General features: G+C 49.2%; 1 protein-coding gene across 3 annotated transcripts in view; it reads right to left on the bottom strand.

Moving 5' to 3' along the window:
- Nucleotides 1-26383, bottom strand: part of Disc1 (DISC1 scaffold protein) — a 209802-nt gene that overhangs the window by 107139 nt on the left and 76280 nt on the right. For all 3 annotated transcript variants that reach the window (XM_042277873.2, XM_076572336.1, XM_076572337.1), the window contains exons 7-9: nucleotides 16481-16535; nucleotides 10771-10873; nucleotides 1292-1480 (exon numbers count right to left, since the gene is read on the bottom strand). In XM_042277873.2, coding sequence (XP_042133807.2) covers nucleotides 1292-1480; nucleotides 10771-10873; nucleotides 16481-16535 — 347 coding nt within the window. The remainder of the gene's footprint in view (nucleotides 1-1291; nucleotides 1481-10770; nucleotides 10874-16480; nucleotides 16536-26383) is intronic.

The raw sequence follows: 26383 nt of genomic DNA, 5'->3' as shown, positions 1-26383 counted from the left end.
AGGGACGGGAGTTGGGGGGGTGGATTTGGAGCCTCCCTCAGCGACGTGCTTGTGGACACTTGACACACAGCCATGGGCTGCATATTTGGCCAAATAAGCAAACAAATAAATAAAATGTTTGGCCCTTAAGAGTGAAAGGAGGGATGTGCTCGGTGGGCAGAGGCCTGTGCAAGCTTGGTGAACCCGTGTAACCGGAGAGGAAGAGAACCGACTCCTGAAAGTTGTTCTCCGGCCTCTGTGTGACCAACACACAATAACAATCACTTTTTAAAACTTCTTAAGGAAATTGAGAGGCGGGGGAGGGGCCAGAGAGATGGCTCAGTGGATAAGAACACTGGCTGCTCTTGCAGAGGATCTGAGTTCCCTTTCCAGCACCCACATGGTAACTGTAACACCAGCTCCAGGGGATCTGACGCCCTCTTCTGGCTTCCACAGGCACTGCATTCATGTGCTCAAACCCCCTTTAAACACACATTAAAATAAAAATTAGGTATTTTTAAAAGAAAATTAAAAGAGTTAAAGGAAACAGTGCTCAGCTCTGAGCCGTTAAGCCAGCTGAGGCTTCACTGGCTAGAGACACCACGACCACTGACCATCTCTTCGATTCAAACGTGGGAGAAGCCACACCTCACACAATCCACCAGGACTTTAAAACCTAGTTTGCCCATCCCAAAATGGCATGCCTAACCTCTGCCAGCTGGAGTGACGTTTTCTCGTTTGGACTCTGAACACTAATCTTCCCTGTCATCAATTTCTGGAACATTCAGGCGACACCAGTTCTGTTCAATGGAATACAGGGCACATACCCTGTTAGCCTCCCTGGCCTGCCAACACCTGGGCACAGGTGACACCACAGTGTTACCTCTGTCCTTCTTCTGGGGAGAGAATCAAACCTCCGAGGACACCCCAACAAAAGAGTCACTCCCTGTTCCTGCCTCAGCCCTCAGCGTCAGTCTGTGACCTGCACCCTGGAAGAATGAACGGGTGGGGGTGGGGGGATACCTTCAGCTCAGGATGTGCACCCCGGGGAGGAGGCTCCACAGCCCACCATGTCCATCAGCAAAGGCAGAGAAGAAAATGGGAAAGTTCAGAGAAAGGGAAACTGTCCCAGTCGAAGAGCAAAGCCAACGCTGATAGGTGACCCCACCCCATTGTCCAAGGCTCTTGCCAACAATGTCCCCCATGAACTGGCTGGGTGCTCTATGACCTTGTCACAGTGAGGTGATCTGGCCACACGATCCAATAACGTCATCGTTAACTCGTCCTGAGGCTATGGCTCAGGGCTACTCACTGTGGACAGTTTCCTGGAGTGCCAGCTCCTGTCTGCACCTGATGTAGTCCTCTTTGACACTGCCCAGCCTCCTGACATTCCTGGAGCTGAGTGCCAGCAGCCTGCCCAGGAGCGACTCTAGCCCTTCCCGCTCTGACGACAGCGCCCAAATCTCCTCCGTGAGCTCCTTGGCTGTACAGAAGTGGCTTCCTGCAGCACCGGGTGGGAGAGAGGGAGAAAGGAGATACTGTGAGTGTGATTTGTAATAACATTTGTATTCTTGAAAGTTCCATAAATTTATACAATGTATATTGATCATACCCATCCATGACTACCTCCTTCCACCTCTTTCTAGTGCCTGTGCCCTGTCTCCCTTCCAACTTCCTGTCTTTCTGTTTTTGTTGTTGTTATTAATAACCCCATCCACCAAGGCATGAGCAACCTACCAGAAGCCATGTCCCCAAAGGAAAGTGATTCTCCCCACCTCAGCAGCCATCATCTATCAGATTCCTCCAATACGGGTGGGGCCTCTTCAGTCCCTCCCCCATCCATGCTGGAATTTTTTGTAAATGAATTGTAGGGTTCTTGAGTATGAATATTGCGGACAACAGTATCCCAGTGCAATGTCAAAAGGTTAGGTGTACCTGGAAGGGGATGCCACTGGAAGGTCAGGGCCTCTGAAAATGACACAGAGATGCCCAGCAGGACAAGGGAAAGCCCCAAGTATCACTCCACTCAATACCCAAACGTCCAAGGACTGGCAGAGCCCAGCAGGGTGGAAAGGTACTGGCCTTGCAGTAAGACTGCAGCTAAATTAAGCCCCTCCCCGCTTATCAAAAAGCATGACATAGGTAAGGGTTAATCCTAGCACCACAGGGAAGGGTGAACCTCAATTGAGGAATTCACTCCATCAGATCGGCCCATACGTGTGTCTGTGGGCATTTCCCTGATGGCTGACTGATGTAGGTGGACCCAGCCAACTGTGAGTTGCTGCCGTCCCTAGCAGGGTGTACTGGGTTCTATAAAAAAGGCCCTGACCACGACCCTGAAAGCAAGCCAATGAGCAGCATTCCTCTGTGCTCTCTGCTTCCATCCCTGCCTCCAGGTTCCTGCTTGAGCTCCTGCCCTCGCCTCCTTAAGTAATGGACTATGACCCCTAAGCCAAATACACCCTTTCCTCTCCGAGTTCTTCTGGTCAGTGTTTTTAATCACAGCAGCAGAGACCCTAACTAAAACAGCATGAAAAATAAATGAGCCCACTTGGCATAAATGTGTTATGAAATATGATCGTAATAACACCTGAGTTGCAGGTGGCTGCAGGAACCACAGGTGGCTGGGTGCATAAGAAAGAAAAGCCATAAAGCACCGAATAAAATACATGGTGAGGGAGTACAGCGAGGAGCAAGGTCAGGTGCAGAATCAGCTGTGTGTGTCTGGAGGGCAGCGGTGGGGCAGCGGCGGGGCAGCGGCAGGCCACCGGGAGACAATTGCTCTGAAATATACTTTACAACATATTTTAAGACTGAAAGTATGTAGGGAGGAATTTAAAGCATCCTATGCAGATGTGGAAACTGCTTTTGAAAACCTACTGAGAGGAAATAAGACTTAAATAATTGTGGAGATAAACTATAAGCGTCCACTAGAAAACTTGCTACTCCTGGGGTTTCAATTTGCCCCAGATTGATGCATAGATTTAATACAATTCCTATCAAAATTTCATGAAGCCCCTTGGTAGAAATGAATGGGCACATCCTGAAATGTAAAAGGAAACGCAAAGGTCTAGATAAGCCAGAGCAATCAAGCAGTCTACATTTTAAGACCCCAGCTATCATCACCATAAATCAGGCCTGTGTGCATCTGAAAGCAGATAGGCATGCTGGCTGGATTATAATAGAAGTCCAAAGTGGGTGAGTCCTCCAAGAGCCGACTGAGGGAAAGAAAATCGCCCCAGTAGATGTTGACAAAACAACTGTGTGTTCATGTGGGGGCAATGTGAACCCTGATATATACCTCGGACCACACACAAATTACACCCCAGTGAAACATGGGACTCAGACAAAGTTCAAACTATGAAGCCACAAGCAGGAAATAAGAAAGGGCGAGGTACCGGCTTTGGTACCAGCTTTGGTACCGGCTTTGGAACAGGCAGAGCTTTGCAGAGGACACAGACCATAGTAGTCAAAGAAAAACCCTGACAAACGGGCTTCACTGGGGTGATAACCTTCTTTCAGCAAATCAGAAGTGGTTAGGTAGGGAAGCTGGGCGGGGTGCACCTGACACCCCAGCACCTGGAAGGTAGAGGCAGGAGGATCGGGAGTTCAAGGCCAGCTTTAGCTACACAGCAAGTTTTCAGCCAGCCTAGACAACATAAGACGTCAAAAGTAAGTGAAAAAAGAAAGGGGGGAAGAAAGGGAGGGGGTGGGTAAGGGAAGGCAAAGGGGAGGGAGGGGAGGGGAGGGGAGGGGAGGGGAGGGTGAGGTCAAACTGGGACAGACCATTTGCTACAGATAACTGACAAAGGATTCAATTTTACATCTCAACAATTAACACAAATGACAGCATTAACCACAAACAAAGACTCACCAGGCCTTTTACAAAGGGCCATGTGCAGATGGCCAACACACATCAGAAAACATGCGGGACAATATCAGTCACCCGGAGTGTAAATAAAAGCTGCAGAGCCCACTTCAACTCATTCAAACAGCACAAAGCGCTAAACCAAAATGGTCAACACTGGCGAGTGTGTGTGTGTGTGTGTGTGTGTGTGTGTGTGTGTGTGTGTGTGTAATTCCCTGAACTCCCAAACACGCAGAGGTGTAACCCCACTGAGAACACGCTTGCCAATTTGTCCTAAAGTTAAACAAGTCCAACGAGTCTCCATAGAGAGGTGTCACAGAGTACTGAAGTCTTCAACCCCAAACACTCACATTTGACAGCACCTAGTGGCTTTACTCCGGAGTCTCTGGCAAGGTACTCATGCTCCTGTAAGCAATCCTAATGAAACTCGCTGGTTCACCAAAAAAGAGAGGGAGGGAGGGAGGGAGGGAGGGAGGGAGGGAGGGAGGGAGGGAGGGAGGGAGGGAAGGAGGGAGGGAAGGAGGGAGGGAAGGAGGGAGGGAGGGAGATACAAGGTGTCATCCAGCGGCCAGCAGCCAGGAGAAAGTGAGGAATGGGTTGTTCTCTGTGGCTTAATGTGGTCACCAGCCACACCTGGTGGTCCAAGATCCAACCCACTGCAAGGCCAGTTGGCTTCAGGCTTTAGTGAGATCAGGAAAGAACTTGCATTTAAAACTCAAAGTACGCTGAACCAGACATCTATATCACTACCCCAGCCCAAGACTCAAGGATCATGTGGCAAGAGAGGGCAAAAAGAATGTAAGGGACAGGGCTTTGGAAGGCTGTCTTCTGGACATGGTCATTGCACTCAGGAGCTCATGGCAGCTGTAGCTACCTGTACAAGATGGAAGCAGCATTCCTGCATGGCCACCCCTAGCAGAGAAGCTAACAGATGTTAACAGCTGCTGGAGAAGGGGAACCATTTTTGCAAGGTGCCAGCACTGGTTAAGTTATTGATATGCCGGTAGCCCCAAATCCATGCTCATTTAAACAATTCTCATTAAACTCAGTGGCTCGTTAAAAAAATAAAATAAAATAAATAAAAACCCATGAGAGTCATAAGAAGACTTGTTGAGAAGGAGGAAGGGTGAAGACGGAGAGGAAGAGAGGAGAGCGGGGGAGCAAAGGTAATCAAAAAATATTATGTGTATGTATGAAATTGTCAGAAAATAAAAACATGAAGCTAGGTGTGAGCAGCCCGAATCCTACAGAAGTCAGTTCAGAGGCTGGGGAGGTGGCTCAGCCACTGTCTGAGCATAAGGGCTTGAGTTCAAGCCCCAGCAATGTAAACCAAGTAAAATGCTGGGTGTGGTAGGATGTGTGTAATCCCAGCACTGCAGAGGTAGGGACCAGAGAACCCCCAGGCTTGCTGGCCAGCCGGCCTAGCCTAGCTGTGGAGCCCTAGGACCTGGTGGAAGACCTTGTCTCAAAAGGTAAGTAAATAAATAATAATAACAGTGATTATAATAATGGTATAGGTGGGTCCTAAGCAACATCTGAGTTTGGTCTCTGGCCCCCACATGCACACACATGAGCATTCGCACGTGTATATACACACGCCACAAACAAAACCAGAAAACCTTACAGAAGAACCTTAATAAGAAGTTGCTTTTTATTCTCGGAGGAAAACTTTGCAGCCAACAGATCAGATTGTTGTGGAATATTATGTTACCTAGGTGAAGATGTGTTACATTTGCTTATGATGCAGACTATTACTTTAACTGTGTAAAGGTGTGTTACATTTGATTAACGATATAAGGACGTGTGTGTAATTAGGTAAAGATGAGTTTCATTTGTTTCACCTTGCCTGCCTAAGGCACCTGACTGGTCTAATAAAAAACAGAATGGCCAATAGCTAGGCAGGAGAAGGATAGGATGGGCTGGCAGGCAGAAAGAATAAATAGGAAAGAAAAGAACGAGAGAAGGAGAAAGAGAAGAGAATGAGGAAGAAAGAGAGGTATTTCCCCCCTGGGGGCAAGAAGCCAGCCAACTGCCAGCCAGACAGACACAAGAAAGTAAGATATACAGAAGGAAAGAAAAGTAAAAAGCCCTGAGGCAAATGGTAGATAAAGAGAAACAGGTTAATTCAAGTTAAAAGAGCTAGCCAGAAAAGAGCCTATGGGAGGCTGAGCATTTATAACTAAATAAGCAGTCTCTGTGTCACGATTTGGGAGCTGGTTGGTGGCTCAAAAGAAAAAGCCTGGCAGATCTGATGACTCGGGAGGATGGAGGCTAAGTGAAAACATCCACCACAGAGATCTAGGAAGCCTTTGATGATGAAGATGAAGGCGCCTAAGTAAAACCTTAACCAATTCATTGTCCTTTTAAAGGAGTGGCATGCGATCTTCTCCAAGCCTAAATGTGTCTGAAAGAACTCTTTCAATGCATGCGATGAACATTCTAAGGCGAAGGCATGGTGTCATTGTTCAGCTGACAGTGACATTTCTTTCACCGTAGTGTGTAACACATGGGCGCTATTTATGTTCACTGAAATACACATGGTTATCTTGACTTCACAGCTGAGAAAGCTGAAATCTAGAGAATTCCATATCTTGCTGAAGGTCACGCAGGAAGAAGCCACCAGGCAGGCTTCCAGCCCAGGCATCTATCGGTAACCCCCCTCCCCTTAGATACTGCATCACTTACTTCCTGGTTGCTGTCTAAGAGGCTGATTTCAAACCCCTCCCTCCAAATGCTGCAGATATTCGCCCACCGCAGCACAGTCCGAACACCTGGTATATGTCATTCTGTCCATGAAACCCACCATTTCTGATCCCATGAAGGCAACACAAGAGGGAACGAGGCAGTGTCCAGCCCTCTGAGAAGTGACCATAAAGAACAGGGGACAAAGTGTTCCGCAAAGAACAGGTGAATACGGGGCAGGGGGACACAGATGGTGCAATCTGTACAATGCTCGCCTTGCGCACATGAGGACCTGAGTTTGATCCCAGAACTCATGGTTTTAAAAAAAAAAAGTGATGCTTCCTCCTATGACGATTCCTAAAGAAAAGACCTCTACAAAGGAAATGGGGTGTGTGTGTGACTTATCCTGGAAGTACATCCTAGACCCCTGAAGTCACCAATGCTACACAGTCTTAAAGTTATAAAATGAAATGTAAATACACTTAAAGGTTTTTTTTTCACAAATCACAGAGCCATGTAACTCAGTGTGTGCTGATACCAAGGTTGGTTTTCCCATTCTTCCGTTTTCGGTCTCTTAGGCATCCCTGAATCACGATCTTTCCCTCCGATATCACAGAGAGTGGGGATCATCTGACCCATTCTCCAGTCACGGAGGTCATTATCTGAGAAGCTGGTTTTACACTCCACAGAGCCTGCCTTACGCAGACTGTCCCAATCTTCCTGCTTGCCCAGGAATGGTGCTGATGATCCTCTGGGTCTCTGCCTGAAGAACCTCTCGACTCAAGGGAGGGACCACTCCATTCCAAGTGCTGAACTTGCACCCGGTCCTTCTTGTTTCATGTCAGGCCACAGACACAAGTCATCCCTCGACTGAGGATGCCACAGGGGACATGAAATGCCTCTGACCTCATCCCCACCCCACCCCCCACATTGCTATGCTGTACTTGAACCTTCCATTGCAATATCCTAGGCTGTGGATTTAGAGCAAAGGCTCAGCAGTTAAGAACACAGGCTACTCTTCCAAAAGACCTGAGTTCGACTCCCAGCATCCACATCAGATGGCTTGCAACTGCAGGCAACTCCAGCTCCAGGGGATCTGATATCTCTGGCTGACACGGGTACCAATATTCATGTTCACCAACATACACAGATACACAGACACACACACACACACACACACACACACACACACACACACACACACACACAAATGGCTGCCCAGGCCAGCTCTTTCTAGACACCAGAGTAATGGGCAGGCAGCACAGACTGGAAGGGGTCAAGTAAGAGCTTCCAGGTCATCAGCAGTATGAACTGGTCTCCACTGTGAGGGACCTGGTCCTGGATACACAGGTAGATGCATATATTCCCCAGGCAAGAGTTCCTCAAGAAAGGTGCTCTGTGAACATCCCAGCCAGATGCCCCTCAAATTCCCAGTGGGGGAGGCTGCCAACAGTCCCAGAGGGTACCACAGCTTAGCCCCAGGTTCTCAGAATGGGCCACAGGAACACTGAGCAGGAAGCCTCTCCGGATTAGGGACGGCAGGCAGCAGCAGGTGGGTCACCACGTCGTGGGTCAGGCTCTGGACGGGGGTGGAGGGCTTGAAACAGAGCCCATCCGATGAGGCTTCCCCAGTTTTCTCAGCTGGCCAAAACGCTAAAACTAAAAGCCCCATGCCTGTCTGTAGTACGCCATCTTAATATCTGGCTGCACATACATGCACATACCCACACACAGACACACACACGCAGACACACATAAATAAAATATCTTTTTCTAAAAAGTTTAAAGATCTTCCCTGGGCTTCTAAAGACAGGATGTTGATGACCGAGTGAGGGAATTCTGCCTCTTGGATCACACTCTCTTCTTCCCTTGGGCTCCACGGAGGCTCAGCCACCTGTTCTCAGGGGAAGATGCATTGCCTAAGCGAGGCAAAACCCTAACTCAGAGACAAGGCTGCATTCCATCTTCTTTTTTTCCCTCTCTGCAAACGAGGCCATAACTCCAACTAAGTGGCACGGGGAGGCAGTTACGAGGCAGGCCGCACGCTCACCCACCATGTTCGAGGGTTGTAAATGCCACGCTTGGCTGCATCGGGGACCAAGTGGCTCGTTAGCTGCAGCATTAGTGTTTAACGACGTGAGGAACAGAAGCTGCCAGGCGCCTCGCTCCTTCTTAAAACACCATTGAAAACCCATACGTGTAATTATTACACCTTCCCGTTTAATTCTGATTCCTCTGAAGCTGATGGGCTGAATGTTCATCCATCCCATAAATCTCAGAGATCTCTTCGGGGCCGTCATTTATATAACTGGGCTAAAGATCCATCCATCACACTCCAGGGAGTCTGGAGTCCAGCCACTGGTCTGCCGCCACCGCTGGGCTAATTTCATGAACTTGCTAGAAGGACATACCCCACAGCCTTGATGACCCCACCTCTCCGCTGGGCTCTGGGTCCCCTTCCCACATGCCTGACACTGCCATTACAAACATCAAGTCAAACAGTAAATGCCAGTGTGTGTGTGTGGGGGGGGGTTGAAAATAGTATTCAAACGACAGAGCAAGATATTGTATGCTTATGTTCTCAAGCTACCGGGCATGGGCAGAAACCTATCCGTTAAGAGCTGCTGGCATAAAGAGAGTGTGATCTGAGACAGCACCCTGTTCTGAGTCCAGCTTTCGTGTGTGTGTGTGTGTGTGTGTGTGTGTGTGTGTGTGTGTGTGTGTGTGTGTACGTGCATACAGACATATATATGTCTTCACATTTATGTGTGCAGGGCCATGAGAATATACGTACACATGGCTATTGAGGGCCAGAGGTCAAGCTCACGTCATTCCTCGGGTGCTACCTCCCTTGTTTTTGGAAGCAAGGTCTTACTGCTCTGAGCTAATCATGAAGTCAATCTTACTAGTCAGTGAAGCCCAGGACCCCACCTGTCTCCACCTCCCCTTTGCAGGATCACAAGTGCCGGCCACCTCCCAAAGATTCTTTACAAGGACGGGTTCTGGGGAAAGGCAGACAACACTTCACTGACATGTCTCCCCAGCCCTATTACCAACTTCTAAAAGGAGCTGCCTCACATCCGGTGGCTCCCACCACACACAGGGCTCACCAACATCGTCAGAATCACAGCCATCCAGTGGCCCTCACCACACACAGGGCTCACCAACATCGTCGGAATCACAGCCATCCAGTGGCTCCCACCACTCACAGAGCTCACCAACATCGTTGGAATCATAGCCATCCGGTGGCCCCCACCACACACAGGGCTCACCAACATCGTAGGAATCACAGCCATCCGGTGGCTCCCACCACACACAGGGCTCACCATATCCAGTGGCCCCCACCACACACAGGGCTCACCATATCCAGTGGCCCCCACCACACACAGGGCTCACCATATCCAGTGGCCCCCACCACACACAGGGCTCACCAACATCGTCGTCAGAATCACAGCCATCCGGTGGCCCCCACCACACACAGGGCTCACCAACATCGTCGGAATCACAGCCATCCGGTGGCTCCCACCACACACAGGGCTCACCAACATCATCAGAATCACAGCCCATGGAGCAACGGGTCCACTGCCTAAAGCCCTGGAGAAGGTAACCTACATCCCAGACATGGCCCCTCGAGAGCAAACTGTGTCAGTGGGGTGTGTACAGGTCCTTTCCAAGGACTACATCCTTTCCTGGGGAACCATGCTGACCTCTACTCAAACCTGAAACTTCCATCAGGACTCTGAAGAAGAACTTGGGGGTCACTGCACCTCTTTGTTCTTTTCCCAATATGGCCACACTGGATAAATCTCCGTCCCCTGCGTTTCATGGCGACTTGTCTGCTTAACCGGAATATTGGAGACGGTGGCTGAGCCTGGCTTGTTAGGGTTGCTGACGCCCAGGCTCTGAGCCTGACAACTCTGATAACATAATTGCCACATTGTGTGAGTGTGAGTGTGAGTGTGTGTGTGTGTGTGTGTGTGTGTGTGTGTGTGTGTGTGTGTGTGTTGCCGGGCATTGACCTTGAGCCTGGAACTTGGCACATGCTGGGCAAGTGCTAACCATTGAGCTCCCTCTCCATCGCTCTTATTTGGAGACTGTCTCTCTAAATCACTCAAGCTGGCTTAGAATTCACAGTGTAGACTAGGCCCTGACCTTGCAACCCTCCTACCTCAGCCTCCCAGGTAGCTGGGATGACTTCCACATCTTAATCAATGACAAAATGTGAGCGCCTCGGCAGTTACCTGAGACGGCCAGCACCTTGGCTTCCAGCAAGGCGGGCAGCTTGGCGTCAAGGTCACTGAGTCTCCTCCTCAGAGAGCTGCACAGTCTCTCACCTGAGCACACCTACAAGGAGAGATGGCAGGAATCAGTGTCCATTGTTACCAACTAGAAGGTAGCCGGCCTGAGGGGGTCCCCGGTGTCTAATGGAGCTGAGCTGATTGACAGAGAGTAAGCAGAAGGTGGGCGGGGCTTAGGAAGCAATGGGGTTAGGAGGAAAGCGGAGAGGGAAGAGGGGGACAAGAGGAGAGGGGAGGGGAGGGGAGAGAAGGAGTAGAGGCAAGAGAAGGGAAGGAGGGGAGAGGAGGGAAGGGAAAGAGCAGGGAGGGAGATGGCAAAGGGAGAGAAGAGAGAGAAGGGGGAAGGGAGGTAGAGGATGGGGGAGAAAGAGAGGCTGCCGCTGGCATGCCTCAGCACAGCCCTGGCCCTCACAGGCTGCTGTGAGCTCACTCACTCACTCACTCACTCCTGCCAGATCACTCAGCCTCACAGCCTCGCAGCCCTGGGCGATCTGCTCTGATGCCCTGGGAGGAAAGGCCTTGCTGATTTCCTGTCCCTTCCCTTCACCCAGTCTCCTCTGGCTTCCTCTCCAGCTTTTATCCCCTGTCTCCCTGTCACCTCTCTGCGATGATGCCCTTGAAGCAAGGCTCTGCTCTGTCCCTGGCACACAGTAGGCAGTCAATTTAGATGTGGCTTTCACATCCAGGTCAGAGGAACCCTAGAAGACTCTAGAGAAGCTAGAGGGACAGACGCTTGCCGGAGAGTCCGGCTGAGAGACAGACACATCACTGTCAGGAAGACTTGTGGGTTATCAGGTGTCCCCCAGACTTCGCACACACTGCTTGTTTTTCTTTGAGTTTCAAAAACAACAAAAACTCTTCAACCTCAGTCCAGCTTCCCAAATCCCTTATGTTGAGACTAAAACATCACATTTTTTTTTTTGGTTTTTTTTCTCTTATTTAAGGCTAAGAGCTCTTATTTATCTGTTACCTATATTCAGATTAGTGATACACCTGTATTTTCAGCTCACCAAAAGCACACAGCACAGTTTCTGTGGGAATAAAAATGGTGGGCATTTTGGGGAAGTCCATAAAGGATGTAACTGCCCAAGCATCGTTACTCATTTATTTATTTATTGACAAAATAAAAATATATGAAATCCCACTTAGAAACTGAAAGCAATCAGTCCACTTGGATGGAGCGCCCACAGATGACCTAAGATTCGGCTTCCCCCATGCAGTCTACATCTTGAGGGATACAGTCAACCGTAAACATCTGGCTTATCTGAGATCAAACGGAAGCTACCATCAGAATCAAAGCAGACCTCACCCAGTCCAAAAACACTCCACCAGTCCTCTCCGGGATGCTGCAGTTTATTTACCGCTCCATGCCTGGGTTTTTCCAACCTCACTTTGTCACTCACAGCTCAGTCAGTCGGCCTCTGCACCAAAGCCTGAGCAAGCTACTCATCCTCACGTCAGTCATTCATCCTGAGGCTCTTTCAAGAGTCTTGAGACTTATGAGGATGTTAGAATCAAGAACTAAAAGGAAGATGTCCAGGGCGCCTTCCCCTGACCCTGTCTCCATTGGTCCAATGTTCCATGACAGGCCCCGCCCATCCTCTCCATCTCCAACTGTTATCTCAGGAAGTTCAAAGACTCACTAGTTAATTCTGTGACACAGCCAGAGTTCTCAGGTCCCATCTAACCCATGACTAATATTTCTTATTTTAGTTAACAGTGTCTCTTAATCATAATTAGGTCAGTTTCTCCTTTGCTGAGAAAGCCCATCGTTCAAGCTACACTATTAATATGAAACAGCTTTTCTAAATTTTCTGATTAAATTGCACACTCTTTCAGTCTCTGCTGGATATAATATAATATCTACCAATCTCTAGATATCCCAATTATTTCTAACTATTTCCATCTCATTTATCCCTTAATTACCTTTGGCTTGGGTAACCCATGAGAGTCAAGAAATGTAATGAGTGTAAGGAAGGTTGCATCTCTCTCTGAAAATATCAGAGGTTGAACATCTACAGCCCCCCCTCCGCTCTCCCTCCCTCCTTCTCTCCCTCGTGTGTGTGTGTGTGTGTGTGTGTGTGTGTGTGTGTGTGTGTGTGTGTATTGAGCTGAGCCTCTTGCCCCATGGGCACTTACCAGTCTACAGGGGTTAGGGTTCGGGATTGGGTTAGGGTTTGGGTTAGACTTCCCAGGTGAGTCAGTTCGGTCACACAGCTCCTGTGCTCATGTATGTGCAATGTAATGCACATACCCACCCCAGAGAAATCTGCATGTCTTCCTTATTTACAAATAAAATTAGCCCCCGAGGAACTCATTAAAGAACGGAAGTTTTACATTTACAATTTAAAATCTAAGACACGAGTTCCTTAATTTGAGAGAAGAGCAAAGTCATTACAAGTCGACTATAAATATCTCAGAGATAGGGTGTGCAGTGGTGTGAGGGCTTGTGTCCCCCAAAAGTTCCTATGCTGAAATCCAGTGTGATGATGGGGCGAGGAGGCGGAGCTCTGGGACGGAACAGGTCCTAAAGGTAGAACCTTACGAAAGCATAGGTGCCTTTAGGAAAGGGCCCAGGGGGTGGCGGCTCAGGCAGTGAAGGTGTTCGCTTTGTAAACATGGGGGCCTGAGCTGGATCCACAGAACCCGTGTAAAAAGTGGCACACTGTGGCACAAACTTGTAACCCCAGAGCCGGAGAAGTGGAGGCTAGAGGATCCCTGGAGCTTACTGGCAGCCAGTGTAGCCTAACAGGTAAGCTCCAGGCCAATGAGGAACTCTGTCAAAGGAAGTGGATGGCATTCCTGAATACAACACCTATGACTGTCTTCCAGGTGCACACACAGGCACACACACAACAACAATAATAATAATGAGACCTTAGAGAGCCCTCCTGTTCTCTCCCTCTTTCCATCATGTGAGAACACAGCGTGGAGTTGACATCCATGCCTCAGAAGAGATCCCCACAAGAATCTGGCCATGCTGGCACCTGGCCCTCAGCCCTCCAGCCCCAAGAGCTGCCCAGCCTCATTGCTTTGTTTGGTCAAAACACACAAAGACAGAGATCCCTCCCAGCATTTAGAAAAATACAGCATCCTCAAGGTCTCTGGTAATGGTCCTTCTAGCCCATCTTTGAGCCAGGCAAAACAAAAACCACATTTCATTCCTCTTATCTGGGTGAGCAGCCCAGGGAGCTCACGGTGGATTTCAAGCATTCCTGAGTCCAATGTCCTTTTATAGACATTACGGATGCAGACAGGAATCCATCAAACTCTTGACCATGTGACCAGAACAAAACAATCAGATATAACTTTTGGAAGGGAAGAAAAGAAAAATAAGAAGAGGAGCAAACACATACAACCTTACTAACAACTATCAACATGGCAGGATGAGCGTAGTTGTGTGGAACAAAAGCCACTTGGCATTCTACCCAGTAAGGGTCCAAGCATTCCTTTTTTCTCTGATTGTGTGCGTGCGTGCGTGCGTGCGTGCGTGCGTGCGTGCGTGCGTGTGTGTATGCATGCATGTGTGGGGAGGCCAGAGGTCAACTTTGGGTGTCTTCTTCATTCAATCGCCACATTTTTCTGACAGGGTCTCTCATTGAACCCAGACCTCAGGGTTTCCACCAGGCTGGCTGCCTGTGAGCCCTGGGATCCTTCTGTTTCTGCCTCTCCAGTGTTGCCAATGCCCCTCCCACACACACACACACACACACACACACACACACACACACACACACACACACACACAAGTGTGGGCCACAGTGCTCACTCTTTGGGTTCTGGGAATGAAACTCACAGCCTCCCGCTTGCATGGCAGGCACTTGACTGACCCCCCCCCCCCCAATCCCTGCAGTCTTCCTTCCTCTGGTTATGAAAACAAACTAAGATTCCTCCCAGGTCAGAGGCTCTGCTCAGAAACTATTATTCGAATCCTCCACCACTGTGAAACTCTAGTTCCCAGTGATGGCGAGTTGAGGTGCAGGTGTCCATCATAGCACCTCAAGGCTACTCCCAAGGCATCTGGTCCCACAGCTTTGTCAGGTGACCACAAGGGAGGGCTCTGTTCTGAGAACTCTTTACCTAATCACCAGGACACAGACTGTAGCATTCAATGGACTCTACTTGGTCAACATTAGGGCTATACCTGCTGCTTTACATGACAGGGTCTTACTATGAAAGTACAGACAATGTGATGGTTCATGTTTACTGGGGGTTTTGTTTGTCGTTTGTTGAGACAGGCTCCTGCCATATAGCCTTGGACTGCATGGAACTCACTATGTAGACCAGGCTGGCCTCAAACTCAGCGATCTGCTTGTCTCTGCCTCCTGAGTGCTGAGATTAAAGGTGTGTGCCACCATGTCTGGCTGATGTTGACTGTCATCTTGACAGACTCTAGAATCACCTAGGAGATCATCTCTGAACATGCCTTCAAGATTGGGTTAAAGAGTTGGGAAGACCACCCTAAATGTGGGTCTGGGGTCCTGGATTAAATAAAAATGAGAAGTGAGCTGAGCACCAGCACTCATCTCTCTGCTTCCTGACTGTGGATGTCATGTGACCAGCTGCCTCATGCTCCTGCCGCCATGCCTTCCCCACCATGATGGACTGCACCCTCAAACTGTGAGCCACAGTAAGCCCTTCCTCCCTTAAGTTGCCTCTGTCCAGTATTTTGTCACACAGTGAGAAAGGTGACTAATATAGACAACAAGTAATATTAGCAAAATGATCTGAAAAACTGAAAAAAAAAACCCACTCCACCCAATAAACCACTTCCCTTTCTAAGAAGCCTAAACTTGAACTCCCAGGAGAAGCTAATTACTTCCATCCTAAAAACCTTGTTTGTCCACTCATTTGTTCTTGACAGCATCTTGCTGTGTAGCTCAGGCTGGCCTTGAACCCTTGACCCTTCTGTCTCTGCCTCTGGAATGCTGAGATTGCAGTTAGGAGCCATAAAGTTCACTCTAAAAGCCTTTTTAAACAAAGGCATTCAGCATCCCAACATGGTCCTTTGTAGATGTAACCAACAGTCTTATTAAATAAGAAACACAGAACCAATGTAAAAGAGAAAGCCAAGAGGTCAGAGCTCAGAGCTAAAATCTCACCCTTCCTCCTGCGGTGTCCCAGCTTCCCGAAAGAGAGCTATATCCTGTCTGTCCGTCTTTTTATAGTATTTTGTTCTTCCTTCTCATTGGTTGTAAACCCAAACACGTGACTGCCTCGTCACTGTCTGTATGTACAGCCCCCCAGGTCTTAAAGGCATATGTCTCCAATGCTGGCTGTATCCCTGAACACACAGAGATCTATGGGATTAAAGGCGTGTGCCACCACTGCCATACTCTGTCTATGGCTCTAATAGCTCTGACCCCCGGGCAACTTTATTAACATACAATCAAAATCACATTTCAGTACAATTAGATTACCACCACAGTCCTTTCCCAGCCCCTGGGCTGAGCCCCCTTCTGAAGCCAAGGCCAGTGGTCCATTTGGAAGTGACCATGGGTGGAGACCTCTGGGGAGGCAGCAGCTCCCCCTCCCCAGCTCCTCTTCTCTGCCACAGCCTGGGAAATGGGTTCACAAAGTCTGTTTCCTCTAAAATCTCAGTGATCTGAATGTGAAATTAGGTTAGAAGAAAATGGGAGGAGGGTAGGCTTACCTGAGCGGTGATTTCTCTAACAGCCAGGTTCAGTGATTTTGTCCTTTCCCGGAGGCTAGAAGAATTAGAACAAAGCATAGGTCTTCTTGGCAATCAAGATGGATCTCTATACATGTAAGACACTACCAATAGGAACCTTCCATCACCCAAGGAACTGAAGAGGATCAAGAAGAAGGTGACACCTGGCTGGGTTGACATGACCACGGAACTGACACATGGCTAGGAAGCAGATCGCCCCTCTCTAAATATGCTTTACTTAGGCTGCCTTTAAAATCTGTCTTCAGAGGCCAGGGAGGGGGCTCAGTCAGCACAGTGACAGTCACACAAGCATGAGGATCTGAGTTTGAGCTCCTAGAGAATGGGGCAGAACCCACATAAACAAGTCAGGCATAGCAGTAAACATTTGTAGTCCAGCCCTGAGGATATGGAGACAGGCCGATCCCTGTGGTTCACAGCCACCCAGCCTAGCCTACTTGGTGAGTTCCAGGCCTGTCACAAAAACAGGCAGGCCAGGTGTAGCAGCACACATTTGATCCCAGCATGCGGGAGGCAGAGGCAGGTGGATCTCTGTGAGTTTGAAGCCAGCCTGGTCTACCTAGAGAATTCCATGGCAGCCAGCACACACAATCGGTCTTCATTTCCAGAGCAGTGATGGAAGGAGCCGCCCTGATTACAGAAAACCCGGAGCCCTGTAACCAGCTTCCTAAAGGAGTGGGCCACCAGAGTGGCAGCGAACTGCTGGCATTTGAGTGGGCAGGTCAACAATCCAAGAAGGAAGGAATGCCAGTGCCTCTGCATTGAGCCTCAGTGAGAGCAAACAGACACACATATCTCCTATTTCTCAAGAATAACTAAGTCAACTGGCATTCCTTTCCCAGGTGTCTCTAACATGTGACCCATCAGGATAACTATGAATGCCCCAACACATAATCATAAAGTTACTTGAAACACTATGGGACACTTTTGTAATGTGTTGCATGAACCTTGTAGACAATAGTGCCTGCCATAAGGTAAAAGGTTGGACATGCCTGTGGGCCTCAGTTTCTTTTTCTCCCGAGTACTTCTCTTCATATACTGGTTTATTCATGCAATGTCTCCCCAAACTGTAAGTTCCATGTGAACAGCATCCATCTGCTGGGTTCACTCCCTCACGGAAGGGCTCAGGGAGTGGGCACACTGGAGCAGAGAACACCCTGTCTAGAGCCCACCACTCCATGGACTTACGCCTTGCTTATTCTTCCAACACCTCAGGACAGTCAGTTATGTAGGGCTCAGAGCACAAGGCACAGCTCCTGCCCTCAACCACTCATGGCTGCTAGGAGGGCAGGACAGTGTAACAGCTGCAAGAAGGGGGCTGCTCGATTAATACAGGGCAGTCTGCAAGAGGAAGAGGTCCCAGTTTCCAGGTCTCTGTGTGTGTGGTGGGGAGGAGTTTACAGAAAAGTCTTCCACAGCAGCGATAGCAAAGAATAATTTAGAGATAAGCTACCATCAGTAGATGCATGTTGGGGTTCTTCTTCAGCTATGAGAACTGTTGGGGGATGCTATCATCTCTACATATTTGTGATTTCTGAAGCCTAGGCAAGCTGGGGTTGCAAGCTCCCAGAGACTGGGGCAGGCACTCCCACTTGTAACCTGTACCAGATAAGGGGCCACTGGTGAGAGTGAAATCACAGGCGAGGGGCAAGGCACATGGCCACAGCCTCTCTGAGTCAGGAGTCACCACCTGGCAAACCTGAGGTATGAGAGGAAGCCTGGAGCACTTCAGACCTTGGCTAGATGGAAACAGGACATTGAGGGAAGGTGAAATCTGGGCGTCAGCTTATGTGGAGAGCAAGACGGGACAGACTACGTGGGCTGCTGGGGAGAGGGAGGCATGGCTTGGCTCCAGAAGCTGCACTGGCTCTGGAGCCTGGGATCACACTTGTCACCTTCTTCAGCAAGAGTGTCCCTTCCTCTGCCGGGCTCACTGGAGTCTGTTCAAACAGGACATTTTCGTTTGCTTGCTTGTTTTGCTTTTTTGACAGGGTTTCACATAGATCAGGCTAGCCTTGAACTCACAATATAGCTCAGGATGACCTTGAAATCCTGGTCCTCATGTCTCTGTGTCCTGGGTGCTGGGATTACAAGAGTGCACCACAACACTAAGCTTTTTGGGGTGCTAGAAGTCAAGTGTAGTCCTTTCTGCATACTATGCAGGCATGCTACCAACTGAGCTACGTCATGTACCCTCTTAGTCAATGGCTCTCCACGTAATAGAACCCTTGAGCATTTAACAGCACAACAGATTGTGCTGTTGTATTTATATATTAATATATATATATAATATAATAGCACAATATATATCCCCAAACACACTAAAAAACTAGTTCATGAATTTACATATTAAAACAGACAGCAGGTTCTCTGAGTCTAAAACTGAGCTAGCCTCAAGGACAGCACCTTTAGCAAATGTCCCATGTCCCTAGTGAAAAGCAGGTCAAGTACCACCTTTCCAAGGGTGGTCTCAGCTCGTGGCTCTGGGCTCTGATCTGGCCTAGGAGAAAAATGAGCTTCAACTCAAATATCTCGGTGAGAGGAGGTAGTGATGCGGATAATTGAATACATTGTTTTATATCTGATTTGATTTATATTTAATTTATGCTATATTACTTTTTTCAGTAGATTTATTTTCCTAATTATGTGTTGCTCAGGCTAATATTAACATTAGTTGTATCCCCAGGGGATACAGAATGGAAGCCATGGCGGGGGGAGAAGACTATGAATCATCCATGTATATTGCGGTAGCAGGTTTCAAGCTATTTTTAGCATTTCACAGAACCCAAAGTACAACATAGACAGCAGAGGATCTAACAGGACAGGGGTGTCTGAAGTACAGTGAGTCATGTTAACTCCACCCACATGTGATGCTGCTACCACTACCCTGCAGTTCCCAGGAGCAGGAATACCCATTGAAAATACATTATACCAGTTAAATGTTGACAAGGGGTCCATGTATGTCAGTAACAAAGCTTGTCACCATGTTTCACTAAGATTACATATTGAACATGACAAATAAGAGCCATCCCTTCAGATCTGGGTGTGGTGACTCATGCCTGTGATCCCAAGCACCTAGATGGTAGAGAAAGAAGGATCAGGAGTTCAAGGTCATCCTTGGCTTCATAGCACAGCACAGGCCTACCTGGGCTATGTGAGGTCTTGTCTCAATAAACAAACAACCATGAACTATCCCTTCAGATCAAAGGATGCTGCACTGGGATTCAGAAGTTGTCTACCCAGATGCCCCTGTTTACATAAATTAACCTCTTCATTCACAACAACTGTCCTAGAAATAACAGAGTCAAGGGCTGGGGAGATGTCTCAGCTGGTAAAGTGCTTTGCACACAAGCAGGAGAACCAGAGTATCACCCACAGAACCAGGCATTTACACAAGCCATGGGGCTGGAAAGATGGCTCAGCAGTTAAGAGCATTGGTTGCTCTTCCAGAGGACCCAGGTTCCATTCCCAGCATCCACATAGCAGCTCACAGCTGTCAGTAACTCCAGATTCAGGGTATCTGACATCTTGTCCCTCTGGGCACTGCATGTATGTTGTGCATAAACATACATGAAGGCAAAACACCCATACACATAAAGTAAAATAAAAAATAAAACATTTTTTTAAAGCCAGATGTGGTGGTATATGCTTCAGGTTTAGTGAGGGGCCTGGGCTCAAAACACAAGGTGGATAGCTACTGTGGGAAACACCTGAGATTGGCCTCTGTCCACCACACGCACCTGCACACACGAAGAAGAGCAGAAGGAGGGGGAGGAGGAAGAGAAGGAAAGAGTGGGAGGGGAGGGGACAGAGGAACTTCCTGTGAGGATGCATGGAAGATGATCTGCAAGTCAGAGGCCCTCAGACTTCTTGATCCAGGACCTTAGCCTCCACTCCAGGACAGTGACGTCACGCTGTCATGCCTTCCCATGGAAGCCCAAGAGAACTCAGACACACGGGATCCTCAGTTTCCACTAAGATTAACCTTATGTGTTATTCAGAGCCTGCATACTGGGTTGTGTGGAGGGGGGAGCAAGGAGGAAAGGAAGGGAGAGAGAGGGAGGGAGGGAGGGGGAGGGAGGGAGGGAGGGAGCAGGAAGAGGAGAGAAAGGCAGGAGAGTAGAAGGAGAAAGGGAGGGCGGGGAGAGCTGTTTTTCCATGCAGCGGTCCTATCACAGACTCTGCCACCCCAGCACACAGCTGTATCCCCAGAACTGCCTGTGTGGCCATCTGACTTTTGTACAAAGCTGCAGAGAGTGGAATACTCCCGGTCTTCTCTGTCTCCTTTTTCTCCCCGTGACCCGAGTCCACAACCTTCCTGGTTTAGCAGGATTTAGCTGAAGAATGACAGACTGTCCCCAAAGCAAACGAGAAATGACAGAAAGGGCGCGAGACAGCGACGCCGAGCATGGAGGCGACTTGGGTCTTCGACTGAACAGAAAACGGGGCTCCGTTGACATTAACAACCCTGCCAATTACTGCTTAGTCCTTCGGCCTTCCGCAGAGGACAAGTGGGTCAGAAAGTGACAAGGGAGACCGCTGTAGAAAACGAGGACTTATCCACTTGGCCTTTTCCCTCCTGAAACCCTTACATCCTCACTGCTGATAATGTCACACGTCACCACTAGGACGTCCGTGGGACACAGATGACAAACATGTCCTCAATTCCTCTAGACTTGGGATGGCTCACTGAGGCAAGACAGGACACAAAAATGCATCAGGACTGCTCCTTAATAGCCTTGTCAGGGGCTGGTTAGCTGAGGCCTGTGCTCCTGGGACAGGCAGTGTGGTGCAATGGACAGAGACACACACCAAGGGCCAGGTGTCCAGTGCCCACCTGCCAGCTTTGGTGAGCACGCCCTCTCTTCTATACACTTGGGTGGCGGGGCTGAGAGCCCGACAGTAAGGCAGACAGAGGACATGCACATCTGTGCTCCCAGAGGTGGATACAGCCGTCTACAGAAAGGTCTCCCAACACATCACCCAGACACCCAGCGTGCCTGTGTGGCAGCAAATCATACTCCACAGGAATCTGGTGGCAATCAGATGCATACACATCAACTAGAGAGAAATGTTCAAGCTGACGTCTGCCTTGCTGGCCAGCAAAGAAGAAATGAAAGGGTCGTGGTGAACCAGGCGGGGAAACGCTAGGGCTCTTGAGCCTTCTTCAAGATGCTTCCTCTGTATTTGGAGCACCCTTGTGATCCACCTCTGTCTTAGGGTTTCTATTGCCGTGAAGAGACACCATGACACGACAATTCTTATAAAGAAAACATCTCACTGAGGTGGCAGCTTCTAGTTCAGAGGTTCAGTCCATTATCATCATGGCAGGGAGCATGGCAGCGTGCAGGCAGATACAGTGCTGATTTACATCTTGATCAGAAGACAGCAGGAAGTGGACTGTGACACTGAGAGGTACTTAAGCAAAAAGAGAGATCAAAGTACCCCCCCCCCAGTGACACACTTCCATCAACAAGGCCATACCTGCTCCAACAAAGCCACACCTCCTAAGAGTGCCACTCCCTGTGAGCTTATGGGAGGCAATTACATTCAAATGACCACAACCTCCTTTCTGGTTCTTTCTCTCTCTAAACTTGAACTAGAATGCCACACACTCTATCACCCCGAGTCTCCTCCACAAAGCCCAGCTTCTGCCAACACAGCAAAGTGGTACTGGGATAGTGTATTATAGGATTGTGGCTTTTTTTTTCTTTTTTATGTATTTGATTTTTTTGAGACAGGATTTCCCTATGCATCCATGGCTGGCCTGATACTTACTATGTAGACCAGGCTGGCTTTGAACTCACAGAGATCCACCTGCCTCTACCTCCTCAGTGCTGGGCCCCAAAATCTTTTTAATAATATAAAACCCTATATTAGTTTTTCTTAAAGTATAATAAATTGGGCAGACGAGCATACACACAAGGATTTCCCACCTTCCCTGGAGGTTTTCTGAGCTAGAGGCACCAAGCGAAGGAGCCGATCGATACTCAGCTTACTGGATTTTCTAAACTCCCTTGAACTTGATGGTTTGAGTAAGGAAGCTTTAATCTGAAGCTCTGGAGAAGTGTGGAGTCTAAGGAATTACCCAGCAGAAAGGCAGGTATCTCTGCTTGGGTGGACACTTCCTCAGAGGCCACTCTGAAGATCCCAGGCTCAAAATGCCACCTCTATGCCTGCTGACTGGAGCCAGATAGAATTTCTGGGTTCCTTCAGTCACTCTCAGGGGAGCTTGGTCTCATGTGCTTTGGTCTCTTTTGGTTAACCTGTGTTTTCTTTATTTCCCCTTCTCTTCCTCCCTTCCTCTTCCCTGACTCCCTTCCTGTTTGGGAAAGTTACAGAACCTTTAGGAAGCGGAGCCATGCTGGAGGAAGTACATCACTATGGGTGGTCTCTAAGGGGTTATAGCCTCACCCTACTTCCTGTTCTCATTCTCAGCTTCCTGTGTGTGGCTAAAGTGTGATCGGCCAGCTTGCTGTTGCTGCCTGTTGCCACATCTTCCCTGCCAAGATGGACTCCATCCTTCTGGAGTCATAAACTAAAATAAACCCTTATTTTCCTCTAAGTTGCTTTGTCATGATTTTATCACAGCAATAGGAAAGGAGCTGCAATAGTTCCCAAAGCTAAGAGTTCTCCCTGGCAGGAGCCCCACATTCCTGGGCACTGCTGCGTCACCACATCCACTTTCTTGGCAGACAGCTGCCTACCTGGTGAGTTCTTAGAGAGCCAGGTGTATGAGAGAAGGAGGAAGGACAGAAGGAAGGAGTGGGAGGGTCGGGAGGAGGGAGACCTGGAGGGAGGGATGTAGAGAAGGAGGGAGAGAAAGGAAATGGGGAAGGGAGAAACAGTGGGGGACGTGGGGGAGGGGAAAGAGGGAAGGAAGGAGGAGAAAGAGAGGAAGTTGGAAGGATAAAGAGACTCATCGAACATCGTCTTGGCATCGAGAAATCTCATCTTCCTCCAGGTGAGTTCAGACGCTTTCAGGCCCCAGAGGCCATTGTCCTTCACAAACCCGTCTAGGAGGCAGTGAGTACCAGGGAACCCAAACAGAGCCCAGAAGTGAAGGTTAAACAACACCAGTCACCACCAGAAGTGGGGCACAGACTGGAGACTGCGCCTTGTCTCAGGGCTGCCCTGGCATACTGTCCAATTTGATGGGTAGGTGTCACCTCCCCTCACCCCTTGGGTACAGCAATGGGACAGGTCCCTGCACCTGGCTGTTTCCGCACACCTTCCTTAGGGCTCTCTGCCACACCTCCCTGATTCAGGGGTCTGTCTTCCAAGGTCAGCCTTGCTGTCACCCTGGGTCTCCCCACTCCGGTGGTATGGATTTGAGAGGCAGAAGATAACCGATTCTGTTTCCAGTCAGTTGTGACCCGTTGACTTTTACTAATTTGAATCTCACTTACAAGAAGCCCTAGTCCAGTCATGGGTCTCTGACTTCAGTGTGATGGGGATGCCCAAGGCACCTTGTGCAGCGCGCGCGCGCGCGCACGCACACACACACACACACACACACACACACACACACACACACACACACACACGCTCACTGTCTCACCACAGAGCCTCTGGGCAGCCAGCTAAGGAGGGAAGAACCACAGCAGGCCTGGCTTCTGCCTTCCCAGCACCCTCCCCAGCCCAGCTGTGCTACGGAACAGTCCAGGCTCTCCAAGCGCAACCCAGCCAGATCCTGCTATAAGCAGGGATTGGAGTGTTTCACAGTTTACGCCAACAGTTTGTAAAAAGATGCGACATGTTTCTTCCAAATGTACAACCAGAGACAGGTCATCCATGAGCTGCCAGAACACATTTCACACGAAGCATGAAAAGTCCCAGCAGCTAAATGATGAAGAACCCAACCACAGACCGACGTAAGCAGCCAAGCATCTCTGAAGCATGCCAGGAAGCCCCACACCAGCCTGCTGTTGTTATTACTACAATTACCCTCATCTTGATGTACAGGGAGCCAGATGCATGCTAGACAAGGTCCCAGGCTGCCCTCCCCTGGAGTGTGAAGCACAGCCGGGGAGGTGCAGCTGGCAGCGCTGAAGAGTAATGAGCCTGAATCACCACGCCCCTCCTCACATGCCAAGCAGGCGGAACATGCATGCACAGATGTAGCCCTCGGAAAACAGTGGAAACCATCGCCTCGTCCTTCTATCCCTTTTTCCTTCCTTCTCCATCCCTGTTCCACCCTCACACTCCAGTCCCATCACCTACAGAGTTAGTGGAACCAGCCTGGGATGGAGTGAGCATCAAGGTCCTTCTAGACTGCTGCATCAAAGGAGGTCTTGCCGGACAAAGGACAACTGCAGGAGCCTGAGAGATGACTCTGTGGTTAAGGGCACCTGCTGCTCTTGCAGAGGACCTAGGTTCCGTCCCCAGCACTGACATGGTGGCTCACTGTAACTGCCTCTAACTCCAGTTCCAAGGACCCAATACCCTCTTCTGACCTCTGTGGACAACAGGCATGCATGTGATGTGTGTATACGTAGGCAAAACAGTCATACAAATAAAATTAATTAAATACATCTTTAAAAAACTTTTAAGACAACTCAGAGCTTGTTTTCAAGCCCTGGGGGTTGAGATTGCAGGTAAGACCCTAACTCTTTTTTTTTTTTAATTTAACTTTTAATTAGCATGTGGTATTTTCATGCATGCTTAGCTTTGGTCATTCCTCTTCACCCCAACCTGCTCCTCAGGATCCCCCACCTTCTAAACGTACTGGCAGAAATGAAGATATTCCCAGGAAGCACCTGTGTCCCTTCCTCTGGCCATCAGATTTTGGCTATCAGGAGTCTCACACTGGGAAAAAGGAAAGGCTAAACCAGCCAGAATGAATTTGTCCCCAAGAAAGATGTTACCCAGTTCTGACAACCTGTCAGACCACGGTGCAGGACAGACTGGAGCTGAGAACTCCAATGGGTCCAGAGGTGTCCGGGATGGGCAGGACGACATCTTGACCAGCACTGCTTAGCTATGCACACTCCTGTCCTCTATAAACCTAGACCTCCTTTAGGACCCTGAGGATGGACTTGGGGGTCACTGCACCTTCTCTGTTCCTCTTCCCAACAGGACCACATTGACTAAACCTCTTTCTGCTTTCATTAATATCTGTCTCTTTAACTGCCCTACTGAGGACTGGTGCTGGGTGGCCAAGGCCCACACTCTGACCCTGACAATTCCAGTAAGACTCCCCCTGCCCCCCTCCACTCTCCGCCGGAACGCTTCCACCCCCACACGCCCCTTTCCACGTCCATGGCGTTAGGTTTGGGCCAGGAGCTAATCAGATCCTGCCAGTCCACAGCAGCCCCTTTTTCATGACTGCTCTGAAGGAAATGGCATGTGCCCTACCTTGAACCTGCAACCCTTTAACGGACCCCCCAGGTACCTGATTCCTGGAGAACGGCAGGGGCCATAATTCTCATTTCCCCAAAGGAAGTCTACGGGGCTAGGGTTACCAGACTCTAAGATATCAGAGAGCGAAAGGTGGCACATCCCCACCCCATAATACCCATTAATGAAATACACTCCTGCCTCTCACATTCTCGGGCTCATGCATTCCTTCCTTGGAATGCAGGAAACCCCCCCACACACACACTGCCACCCAGGAATTAGCCTCGGCCTGGCTGTGGGTCTGCCCTGTAGACTGTTCATCATGTGATACTCCACGTCTTCCTCTGAGACCTTCAGAAGGGTGCACGTGCTGCCACGTGGGCCCAAACTCTCCTCCAAGTCCCTGCCATGCTTCTGTCTATGTCTAACAAATCTACAACCCTAAGGGACAACCACTCTCCTGTGTCACATGGACTTCATCACCCTCTCCACATCCATTCCTTAAAGCCTCTTTTGCCTCAACCATGG

Source organism: Peromyscus maniculatus, chromosome 5, assembly GCF_049852395.1.
Source record: "Peromyscus maniculatus bairdii isolate BWxNUB_F1_BW_parent chromosome 5, HU_Pman_BW_mat_3.1, whole genome shotgun sequence".
Classification (NCBI taxonomy): domain Eukaryota; kingdom Metazoa; phylum Chordata; class Mammalia; order Rodentia; family Cricetidae; genus Peromyscus; species Peromyscus maniculatus.
This window is presented reverse-complemented; position numbering and strand designations above follow the sequence as displayed.